This window comes from Clarias gariepinus, chromosome 8 (assembly GCF_024256425.1).
Source record: "Clarias gariepinus isolate MV-2021 ecotype Netherlands chromosome 8, CGAR_prim_01v2, whole genome shotgun sequence".
Lineage (NCBI taxonomy): Eukaryota > Metazoa > Chordata > Actinopteri > Siluriformes > Clariidae > Clarias > Clarias gariepinus.
The window spans coordinates 19,965,611-19,977,781 of record NC_071107.1 but is presented as its reverse complement, the minus strand read 5'-3'; the positions used below and the strand labels follow the sequence as shown (position 1 = coordinate 19,977,781).

Here is a 12,171-nt window from a genome sequence, read left to right as displayed (position 1 = left end):
CATGCGGCCGTATTCAAATAAACCAAACACTTAAGCTGGCTAAAATTAACAGGAAGAAGGGGGAAAAAGGAAATGGTTAGCTCTGTAGCCCAGTGAAACGTTGTAACCGTAAAAAAAAAAACGCAGCATGTCTATAAAACAACTCTGAACAGCTTTAAGATTCCGCAGCAGGTCAGAAGAACGTGTATGATATTTTACTTAATTTTTACGTAGCTCGTTACAACAAAGGAATATTAATTCCACTTTCTGTTGTAATGTCTCAGCGTCGTAACGTGCCGCCTATAAACACCACTGTAAACTTTTCTACATTTTTAAATATTATTTTATTATAGCTTTTACGGGGATCAAACAGGTGCGTGTCGTTAAATGCTTTTTAACAGCGCAGGACTACGCGGAAGTTCAGTACCAGCTTTAGCAGTGAAGGTACACTTCCGGAAACAGTTCAGGTGAGACACCACACCAGTAGGTTTTCGACCGCCGTAAGTAAGTAAGTATATGTATTTGTTAGTAAATCCTTTGATCTGTAACAAAATGTATGTTTTAACGTCTAATTAGACCCGAAACCATTAGTTTTAATCAATGATTTGAAACATTGTTGTGATTAATTATGTGCCTGCGCATGTAGACCCGTGTCTCTTTAAAAAGGTAGTAGTTTTCATAACATTGGTGCAGTGGAGAATGTGATTCCTTTGGCAGTACGGTGGAAGGGTCTAGTCAACAAGTCCATATTTCAAATGGAATAGTGTTTACGGTAAGCTGTTGACTTGTTGGTTGCATGAATCCAACATACATGGTATGTAAATATACCGTATGAATTGCTTTTGTTTTCTTTTTCATTTCTTTTTATTTTAAAATGATATAACCCCTCCCCTTGCCAGCTCAAGATTTCTGGGTTAATGCATTGTTTATGGCTTTTTATGAAATGACCTAGGTAACATTTATTAGTTAGGATTAATGATTAATATGTAAGTGATGATGGTTGGACAATAAACATTTCACAAGATAGATAGATAGATAGATAGATAGATAGACAGACAAACTGGTATGGAAATTTAGTGTGACATTTCATTTATGATATATGATTACAGAATGGCAGAAAACAAAGACAATGCTGAAAACAGCTCAAGTGGATCAGTGACGTTGAAGACCATGATGCGAAAACTCTCATTGAGAAAAAAAAAAGAAAAGGAAGTAGCAACACCAGATGGCCCCAATTCTAATACTAAGCCTCGCTCTCCTGACACACAAAGTAAAACACACTCACCTAACTCTCATTTTTTACTTTCACTTCTGAAAAATAGTACAAAATAAAACATAAGGAAAAACAAATCAATAGAAATGAAAATTATGTTGCAATATGTTTTTGTTATTTAACATTATCAAGCTGAGTAGAATTAGTACAAAGTAGTAGAAGTATAAAAGCACATATATTAAGATTTTGTAATCTGCTTTGATTGATAACAGTTCTAGTAACACAACTGTGTAATACACTGCCAACTTATCAGAAAAGCTTGGAATGAGATAATGAAAATAAGGGCACTGGTTCTGCATGAATATGCACATGAAGTATATAGTAGTGAAGTTAGTAGGCCACCATGATGTCCCTGATGAGAGTAAAATTATTTACACACAGGACAAAGAAAAATATAATATTTGCATTAAGTTTAATCATCCAATAAAACAACTTATCCCCATTTTTATTCATAACAACACTCAGGGGTTAACACACGTAATTAAGAGATAATACAACAAAACCAAAACCAAACAAAAAGAAGGAAAGCAAAAGTAATAATAATAATAATAATAATAACCACAGCATTACTACTACTACTACTACTACTACTACTTCTTAAAAAATGAATGGAAAAAGTAAATTCATAAAAGAAGCAGTGATACAAAAGAAGGGCAGAAGAAAGAAAGGAAGAGAGAAAAAAAGAGTTGTTTCTCTATCAATTAGGTTTGTTAGCCTTTAAGTGTTCTGGTGAACATAAAGTACCTTATGATTAAACTCTGTGCAAAAATTCTAATGTCAATTTAAATATTCACATGTATTTCTCTCTTTGAATAGTACTGTGTCACTCACCTCACTCACTCTTTTAATGCTCCAGCTGGTGTGTAACTTTGCTGCAATCTTAAATGCATTTAAATTTTTATTTATTGAATGAAATTGTTGATTAGCTTGGTGGCACTATGGTGTACATACACATATGGTAATGGTTAGCACTGTCACCTTGCATCTCGTTCGATTCCTAGTCAGGCTCGATTCCCGTCTCTGTGTGCTGTTTGCATGGAGTTTGTATGTTCTCCCCGTGCTTGGTGGGTTTTCTCTGGGTACTCTGGTTTCCTCCCACAGTTGTGTGTAAATAAGTGTGTGTATGTGTGTGTGCCCTGCGATGGATTGGCACTCTGTCTAGGGTGTACCCTGCCTTGTGCCCTAAGTCTCCTGGGTTAGGCTCCAGGCTCCCTGCGACCCTAAATACACGATAAAACGATACAGACGAGAGAGTGAGTGAGTGTTGATCAGGTCAGAACTATTATGATTGGTCCAATTATTATCCTTTCTTCTGTGTTTGATTGATGTCTTCACATCAATTAAACACAGAAGAAAGTGTTAATGCATGGGTTTTTTATCCAGATTATGTGAATATTATTTCTTTTCACTTGGAGAGAAAAAAGTGGTGCAGTTGGTGCGCTCCTGCCGCAATTTTACCTAAGGGTTCTTTCAAAATACATTTTTAAACTCTTGAAGGACCATAGGTGTGCAGTTTGTAAGTTTACATCTTTATTGACTTGTTATGTAGAATCGCCTACAACAGAAGATGGCTCAAGCTGGATAAGTAGAAAAATAAGTTTCAATCGAAAATCAGTCTCGGAAATATTTAAATCTATCCCAGAGTCCAGCACTATAATGGAGAAAGAGACTATTACCAAGTGCAATGACACCCACAATATTCCACCATCACCTTTGTCAGGTAAGCAATTTACTAAGTAGATTATAATGCATATCTGTGAATGTGTCAAACAGTCATGCCCTGTCTAAATCTTAACCATTTTCTTTCATATCTCTTGTGCAGTAATGGAAATTAACAAACTAATTGAAACAGAAGCCTTGGAAACGGCCTATTGTAATATACTCTCTCTGGAGAAAGAGGTTGAGTGTGAGAAGGAAGCTCTAGGAAAAGAAGGTTCTTCAGTGAAACTGGCCCATAAAGAAAAAGACCTGAATCTGCTTTACAACTACCTGAAGGATAAACTTAGTAAAATTGTCCATCAATCATGTGATCAGCCTTCTTACAAAAAAGAGCTATTAGTGCAGGTGGTCCACATCTTTCAGAATAAGGAAAAGAGGGGGGGAGATGAATGGAAGGAATGGAGAGATGTTTGGAGGATTGCAGTGAAGCAAGGGGTGAAAGAGACACTTGGGAACATTCCCCCTAAAAGCTGTGAGCAAAATGATTCCTGTATAGGAGTACACTTGGAACTTTTGGGTAAAAAGATTGTGGAGCTGCTGGAAATGGTAAAGGCAGAGATTCAGAATTTGTATCCACCAAAATTTCAAGTGTTTGAAACCTATGCTATATCTTGTCATGAGTTTGTAAGTGATCATTTAAAAGTGCTTCTGGGACAGGTCACAGAACTGAAAGATTATAATGCGTTATTGGATTTTGCTATCAACCAATATCATAGGTGAGAACTTGCCCTAAGCATTACAGATATTTGTAGGGAGTAGTTAACAATAAAATCTAATTCAAACCAAATTTTCATTGTACTTTGCAGTGGGATGATTCTTAGCAGTCCATCTTTGCAACCAGAGATGAAGGAGCTGAAGTTTTTCACACTGTCTGATGACTTGCTAGGTCAGATTAAGAAATCTTATTTTGACTGTCTCCAGGTAAGAAACAGCCATGTTAATTTCAGCAATAAAATGCTTGGTTTTGTTGCTAACTCATATTAATTAATTAATAATAATAATATTTCTTTTTTTATTTTTTTATCAGGAGAATCTACCTGCCTCAATTGGCAATATTATTAATACTGAAAAAGAGAATATATGGAAGAAGAAAGTAACACCCAAGAGAGAAAAAGACGAAATATTCCTGACCTCTGAAGTTTATACAGATATCTGTGATGTATGGAAACCATATTTCCATGAAGAATCTACTTTCACGAAATTGCTTGTTGTGTGTTCTGTGTGACCTGCAATGTTTTGGCCTACTTTGTCAACTGACAGCATGTTTGATTAGTTGGGATAAGCAGGTTTCTTATACTTGTCATTTATTAAAACTTAAATACATTTGTGACAATGATGATGGGTAATATTTAGTCAAATGTAAGGGTACTCTCATCAAAATAGACTCTTTCTCATTTAGTTGATTAGGAAATATTCTGATAGTTCTGCAAAAATTGATGGGAATCTGGAAAAGATGGCTGTATGTAAATGTATGGAGGCTCTGAAACACTTTCCCAAAAGGTAAATAAATGCTGCTTTCATGTGTCCTATTGTAAACTTAAAATATAAAACCTAACTGGTGTATAAAATGTATTTGACATCTATGGAACAACCAGTTTATACATTGCCAAAGTTGCCTTTTAGTTATGTAATTGTTCAATTTATGTTCATGTAATTTAGATTTGAAGTGGAATTTTCAGAGCACAGCCGCACTTTGTTGGAGTCAGACTTACTGGACAGCTGCCTGTGGGCTGAATATCATGTTGCCTATATCAACAGTTTTAGCTCCCTTAAGTAAGTCTGCAGTAAGACTAATGATTCAGAGGCAGTAATTGATCATTGTGCTTGGGCCGATTATCCAGCACATTGGCTAATTGGCGTTCCCAAATTGCCAGAAGTGTGTGAATAAGGGTGTGTGTGTATGTGTGTGTGTCTGTATGTGTGTGTGTGTGTGTGTGTGCCCTGCGATGGATGGGCACCCCATCTATTGGTGTACTCTACCTCGTGACCATAGTTTCCTGGGATAGGCTTCCTGACCCTGTATACAGGATAAAGCGATATAAACTATGAATGCTTGGGTGAGGTTATTGAAATCTTGCAAGCCTCTTAGAAACATGACACTATCCCAGTTTTGTAATCTCTGTATTGGTTATAAATATATAATAAATGTTCATATTTGGTATGTTTTTGTTCCAGAGAGCACATAGAGGGCTATAGAGAGAAGTGTTCAAAGCAGGTGCAAGAACTTATCACAGAGGTTGATGGATTTATTGGTCATTTGAGACAAGCTCTTCTGAAACAATTTAGAGCTGAAATTGAGGTTAGCTGATTTGGATGTAGGGGTTATATATAACAAATTTTCCCATTTGTGTGAATTGCTATAAGGTTGATAAAACAGCCAGGTGATATAAAAGAATTGTTAATGCAGACTCCTTATTCTTTCTTTTTTTCTTTATTTGTTTCAGCTCTACTTGGGACGTCTAATGACCAAGGATTGGCTCAACACAGATACTGATTTTAATGAATTAGTTAACAGAATAGAGACTTACTCTGGATATAGCACATCCATGAGACAGCTACCTGCACAAGTGAGTATGATCATTTGGACTCCTGGTTAAGAAGTCCAGTTTAAGAAAAGAGTATTATTATCGAATATGCTACATACAGTATTATCCTAACCTTCTCTTCCTCTGTAGACTTTTGCCAATGATGTGCATTACCTTGTGATGAAGGGGTACATATCTGAACTACTGAGGAATAAATATTCCTGCAAAGGCAAAAAAAATGAGGATGCTGCAGCTAAAATTAATGAGCAGTGCAATGTGCTTAATAAACTGTTCTGTGAAATGGTAAGAGAGAGGTTACTGTACTGTATGTGTTCAGATTTTTGTAATTTACTAGATTGCAAGTACTTCTCATTATGCAGTGAAATATTGAAAATGTATTCCTGTTGTTCAGGGATCCACGCTAGACTGGCTTCACTCTTTGGGATTTTATATCAGTGAAATCATTAAACAGGAACATGAGAAAGATATAAAGAATGTCTTAAACCCATTGGTTGAAAATTACCCAGACATAAGGTAAGCACGGTTTCTTATTGTTTATAGCAATCTATGTTTATCACATAGTACAGCACATTTGAGATATCATGTTCTAACAATATTTTTTTCAATTTCAAGTAAAAAGCAATTCTCAGCTATTCTGTCCTTCAGAGACAATGGTTTAAGGTTTGAGAGGTCACCGGCCATTCAGTGCTTCATTGAGCTCAAACGGAAGCTAGAAAACAATAAAACAGAAAATCTCGGAAACCATGTCTTCTTCAGTGACATCCAGGTACTTGTGTTAACTAATAAAACTGTGTACTATATTTAGTAGATGATCTGTAAATTTATTTTAAAATAAGAAATATGTAATTATAAATTATTTGTTATTTAATCATAAATAAATGTAATTATATGGAGGGCCGGATGGTGGCGTATTGGTTATCACTGTCGCCTTGCACCTCCAGGGTCTGAGTACAGGGGCTCAGGTCTGGTTGAGTTTACTTTGGGTTCTTCGGATTCTTCCCACAGTCCAAAGACATTTATATTAGACAGTGTGTGAGTGTGTGTGTGCCCTGCGATGATTTGGTACCCTGTCCAAGGTTACCATGTCTTGTGCCCTACGTCTCCTGGGATAGGCTCCAGGCCTCCCACGACCCTGTATACTGGATTAAGCGGTATAGACGATGAGTGAGTGAGTGAGTGAGTGAATTATAAGGATTACTGGATCCTTAATTACATAGGCACAGTCTATTACCACCATATACCAGATTTATTTCTGTATTAAAGTACAGTATGTATGGAGTTTCCATTAATGGTTAAAAATCATTTCTTTAATTTTTAGTGAAAGAGACATCAGCCTGGGGACCTTTAGAAGTTCGTAATCCTTGATGACCTCTATCATTACATCAATCATGTTGGATGCAAGTGCAGGTTTTATTAATACAAACAAACAAATCCAATAGACTGATCAGATGATGAACAGGCAATACCAGATCGGAACAAAGAAAGAGCAGAAAAACTTAATAAATAATTATAGAATAAAGGTATTACAAAAATTTAAAAAATACAATCCTTTGTAGAATAACGATTATTAATAAGCAGGGACACTTTGAAACGAGAGTTTGTGTGCTGTTATTATATGATGTATAACAAGTATACAACTTCACATTTGTGTAGTTATCTAATCAGCCAATTCTGTTGTAGCAGCACAATTCAAAACATCATGCAGATGCTGGTCATATGCGTTAGTTAATGTTCACATTAAACCTTAGAATGAAGATATATTAGATCTCTGTGATTTTAACAGTGGCAAGGTTGGTGGTACCAAATGGGCTGGTTTGAATATTTTACAAACTATTAATATGTTGGAACATTTACACTCAACAGTGTTTAGAGTTTACACAGAATTGGGCAGTAAACAAAAATACTGAGTGAGCAACAGTTCTGTTGGTGGTGCTAGAATTAGCTCAGTGGGTTAACATTAACTCATGGCCACTGCTTACATGTGTTTTTGCATTGCACTGCTGGGACAGTATAATGTATAACACTGACTTCTGAAACTACAATTAAATTAGTATTTTTTTTTTTATAACTGTACATCACCACAGTAAATTTGAAATGATCAATTAAGATGTTTAGAATTTTATTGCATAATTTTTTTTCAGTACATTGACTGGTGCATTCTTTTTTCCTTTTTTTTTTTTTTTAAGAATGCACCATATTGTTGATCATGGAGGCTGTCATTTCACTTTTGACACACATTAGAGTGCTTAAGGAACAAACCACCAGTGGGACTTCTGAAGGTTCTGCTTTTATAAAAGTAGTTACACTTTCCGATGGTTAATTAATCTTGTGTGTTTTATTAGTACTACATGCTAGGCACATGTTTATTGGTTGTGGAAACAGGAAGGGTGTCCTTTTTTTCCTTTTTGATTTTTCAATGTGGATTAAAATTATTCAACTGTTTTTTTTTTTTTTTTTTGTCTCAATTTTGCCTCAACATCAGGCAGAATCTAAATGTGCAAAAAAAACTTTACATTCATTTATATTTTATAGCTGGGGTGTGTGAATCAAAGTATCAGAACAAAATTGTTGTTTATAGCCAGAACACACAAAATTAAGACATGTCAAAACACAAAGGCTAATGTCTGTAAATAAAAAAACATGATAAGCGTTTTTTTAAATATTTTTCTTCTCTTCTTCTTATGTTTTTTTGTACATTACTGTTATTTGCCACTAGATGGAGCCACAGCTAGTTTTGAATCTTAGTACCCAGAATGCTTTGCCATCTTAAATGCTGTATAGAAAAAGCTCAGTGTTAAATTCAGTGTATTATTAGAAGGATATGAGAAACTATTCTAGTTTACATTTTGAAAGTAATATGATGCTTTTTGGATCTATGCATTGATGATAACTGACCTTGCATCATTTGTATCATTCAGTTTTTTTAATGCTTATGAAACACAATGTGTAAAAGAAACTGACAAAGGTGTCCTGTTACAAAATTTTAAAGAAAAAATATTATGCCAAGTAGGTATATAACAAGCACAAAGCACACTTACATATGAACAGTACTGGTTGGTATAAATAGGTTAGCAGGACTAAATATTACAAAGAGTTTATGAATCTTTAAGTAATGTGAAGTGAATATGTGTAAGGTAATCTGGAATAAAAGTTTCTATTGGATTTACAAAAGTTTCTAGTAGGGCCCTCATATTCAGAGGGCCCTTTAAAAGCCCCCAAAGCCCACATCCTCCCTAGGACCCCCTCGTAGCCAGAAGCCAGGACCATAAGAGGGCCTTCTAAAAGTAGGCTCCCATGCACCCATTTCCCTTTAAATTTCCTATGGCAGGGCCGGGGGCCCCCTGAAAGCACCGACCCCAAACGAAAATACATTGTTGATAAGCGTTGCAAATTGTTTTGGGCTAGGGGCCCCACGGGCCCCCTGCACCCCAAGGGCCCTGGGCAGTGGCCCCGCTGGCCCGGTCCGTAATCCGTCCCTGGTTGAGACCTTCACCTACTGTATGTGCTCATTGTGTCAGTTAACTATATCCATAAGGACACTCTGTTTTCTCTTACCTTGGCTGGTATTTAGCACCTCAATACTCCTTGCAAAAATGTCATGAAGAACTTACAAATGATTGTTCAAACTAGGATGGTGTTCAGAGATGACCTTTCATGCTCATATCATCAGGGTGGAAATTTTGACCATGGAAAATATGTAACATTTGCTGTTGGGATGTGTGCTACACTTCTTAGTAATACCTATGAGGATGAAACTCACCAATAGACAACCAGCGTGATAATAGACCATGGTAAAGACTATTGCAGTGGAATAATCTGGTTTATACAGGCAAATTTTCTTTGTCTTTTTACTGTGTATGATAAATAACTGGTCTGATAAACAAGCATGTATGCTTTACTATGCCACACCTCTCCTTTCATCTGTGAGAATAAGTCTGCCAACCTTAGGACGGGTAGGACTCCATCAGCCCTAGCAGCCTGTTCACACCTTTTTTTGTTTGAGCTATGATGTCTGTCATATGTTGGGGCATGAGAATTGCTCTCAGCTATACTGAATCTGATTTGATGGGTAAGCTAACAAACAAGTAGAAATTAACAGTTAATGGAACAGAATAAACAGGTAGAGTAGTGGTAGGGTGAGAGGGAACTGTCTAGTTGATTGATCACTTCAAATATTTACATTTACATTTAGGCATTTGGCAGACGCTCTTATCCAGAGCGACTTACATAAAGTGCTTTAATGTTTACATCATTGGATACATACTTACACTGAGTTAACTAGGTTAATAACTAAGTGCCATTAGTCCAACACAACCTGGGGGAGGGGGTTGGGGGTTAGTCCAAGTACTGGAGAAACAGATGCGTCTTGAGTCGCCGTTTAAAGATAGTCAAAGTCTCTGCTGTACGGACATCTAGAGGAAGTTAATTCCACCACCTAGGTGCCAGAACAGAAAAGAGCCTGGATAAATGCCGCCCTCGATCCCTGGGAGATGGTGGGATGAGGCGAGCAGTGCTGGAGGATCAGAGGGAACTTGGTGCAGTGCATGGTGTAATTAGCCCAGAGAGGTAAGTGAGTGCTGGGCCATTTTTAGCTTTGTAGGCAAGCATCAGCGTTTTGAATTTGATGCGGGCAGCTACAGGAAGCCAGTGCAAGGAGCGGAGGAGTGGGGTGGGGTGGGAGAACTTGGGAAGGTTAAAAACGAGACGTGCTGCTACACTCTGGATCAGTTGCAGAGGACGAATCGTGGACAGAGGCAGGCCTGCCAGGAGTGAGTTGCAGTAGTCCAGTCTTGAAATAACAAGGGACTGAACAAGCACCTGAGTAGCCTGTGAAGAAAGAAATGGGTGAATTCTTCTGATATTGTATAGAAGAAATCAACAAGAGCAAGTAAGGTTAGCAATGTGTGGGGAAAATGACAAATGATTGTCCACGGTTACCCCAAGATTGCAGGCGGTGGCTGAAGGAGTGATTTGGTTGTTGTCCAGGGATATCACAAGGTCTTGACCTGGGGATGAGTCACAAGGGATAAACAACAGTTCGGTTTTTACTGAGATTGAGCTTCAGCTGATGAGAAGCCATCCAGAATGAGATGTCTGCCAGACATGCTGAGATCCGGGTGGAAACCTGAGTGTCAGAGAGAGGAAAGGAGAGAACAAGTTGGGTGTCATCTGCATAACAATGGTATGAAAATCCATGCGATGATATGACCTTACCAAGAGACCGGGTATAGAGGGAGAACAGAAGAGGACCAAGTACTGAGCCCTGCGGGACACCAGTAGAGAGTCTACGTGGGGCAGATGTAGATCCCATCCATGTTACCTCATATGACCTATCTTCTAGGTAAGAAGCAAACCATTGCCACGCTGTTCCACAAATTCCAAGGCTTGTAAGAATAGATAATAGAATCTTGTGGTTCACCATGTCAAATGCAGCTGACAGGTCCAGGAGGATGAGGACAGATGACAGTTTAGCAGATCTAGCAGCATGGAGCTTCTCAGTGACTGACAGAAGGGCAGTCTCTGTGGAATGTGCCACTTTGAATCCAGATTGGTTGGGATCATTAAGGTTGTTCTGTGAGAGATATAGAGACATTTGGTTATAAACAGCTCTTTCAAAAATTTTGGAAATAAAAGAGAGCAGTGATTCTAAATAGTTGTTAACTTTTGATGGGTCCAGGCAGGGTTTCTTGAGGATGGGAATAACCCTTGCCTTCTTAAAAGCAGCAGAAACATGACCAGATGATATGGAATGGTTGATGATGGCTGTGGTGAAGGGAAGGAGGTCTCGTGGGATGGCCTGGAGCATTGTGGAAGGGATTACTGTAGGTCTAATGAACAGGTGTTGGGGTTAGATGACGAGATGATCTGTTGAATCTCATCAGATGACAAGTTGGAGAATTCTGCTAAGGAAGGGAAGGGAAGGTCCTGAGGTCCATAGGAGTTTGGTTGAGAGCGAAGGACTGGCGGATTGTTGCAATCTTCCCATCATAGAGTGTGGCAAAATTGTCAGCAGTCAGAGAGTAAGGGGCAGGAGGAGTCGGTGGGTTGAGTAGTGAGGAGAAGATGTTGTGGCGTTTGCCAGGATCATGTGCAGAGGCTTCTAACTTTTGTCTGAAGAAGGTGGTTTTGGCAAAGTTTCAGTTGCAGTCTCTAGTGGTAGAGAGAAGAAGGAGTCTGGGTCTGGGAGGAACGATAGGGTGCATGAAGACACAGAGGAAGGGGAGACAGAGTGAAGGTTTCTGCGGGTAAAAGAGACATTTTGGTGGTTAGGTTTACATAGAATAGGAAGGGTTTTGGGGAAGGATACCAGATAATGATTAGATTTATGAAAAGGAATAGTAGTGATATCGGTGACTGGGGAAGGGCGGCAAAAAACAAGGTCGAGAGAATTTCCTGCCTTGTGTGTTGGAGGGCAGCTGTTTAGAGTTTAAGAGAAGGAGTTAAGGAGAGGGAGCAGGAAAGAGGATTGGAGTTTATCAGATGGAAGGTTGAAATCTCCTAGAACAGTAAAAGGAGTGTTAGCAGAAGGAAAAAGACTAAGAAGCATGTCCATTTCATCTAGAAAGTTTCCTAGAGAGCCAGGAGGATGGTAAATAACTAAGATGTGGAGGTTAATTGGAGAGGTTACCTTAACTGCGTGAAATTCAAATGATG

The 12,171-nt window shown here is 38.1% G+C and overlaps 1 protein-coding gene across 4 annotated transcripts; it reads left to right on the top strand.

The window, feature by feature from the left end:
- Positions 1-69: 69 nt before the first annotated feature.
- Positions 70-7,634, top strand: si:dkey-45k15.1 (tumor necrosis factor alpha-induced protein 2). 4 transcript variants are annotated; one of them, XM_053501234.1, is made up of 14 exons: positions 70-446; positions 1,089-1,249; positions 2,802-2,972; positions 3,075-3,687; positions 3,778-3,892; positions 3,999-4,130; positions 4,371-4,471; positions 4,631-4,744; positions 5,147-5,270; positions 5,416-5,538; positions 5,647-5,799; positions 5,909-6,030; positions 6,130-6,283; positions 6,836-7,634. In XM_053501234.1, the coding sequence occupies exons 1-14, from the start codon at positions 367-369 to the stop codon at positions 6,836-6,838; spliced, it is 2,166 nt and encodes a 721-aa protein (XP_053357209.1). In that variant the 5' UTR covers positions 70-366; the 3' UTR covers positions 6,839-7,634. The 4 variants fall into 4 exon arrangements, with proteins under 4 accessions (XP_053357209.1, XP_053357210.1, XP_053357212.1 ...); XM_053501235.1 differs by having other exon boundaries at positions 70-487; XM_053501237.1 differs by having other exon boundaries at positions 70-491.
- The last annotated feature ends 4,537 nt before the right edge of the window (positions 7,635-12,171 follow it).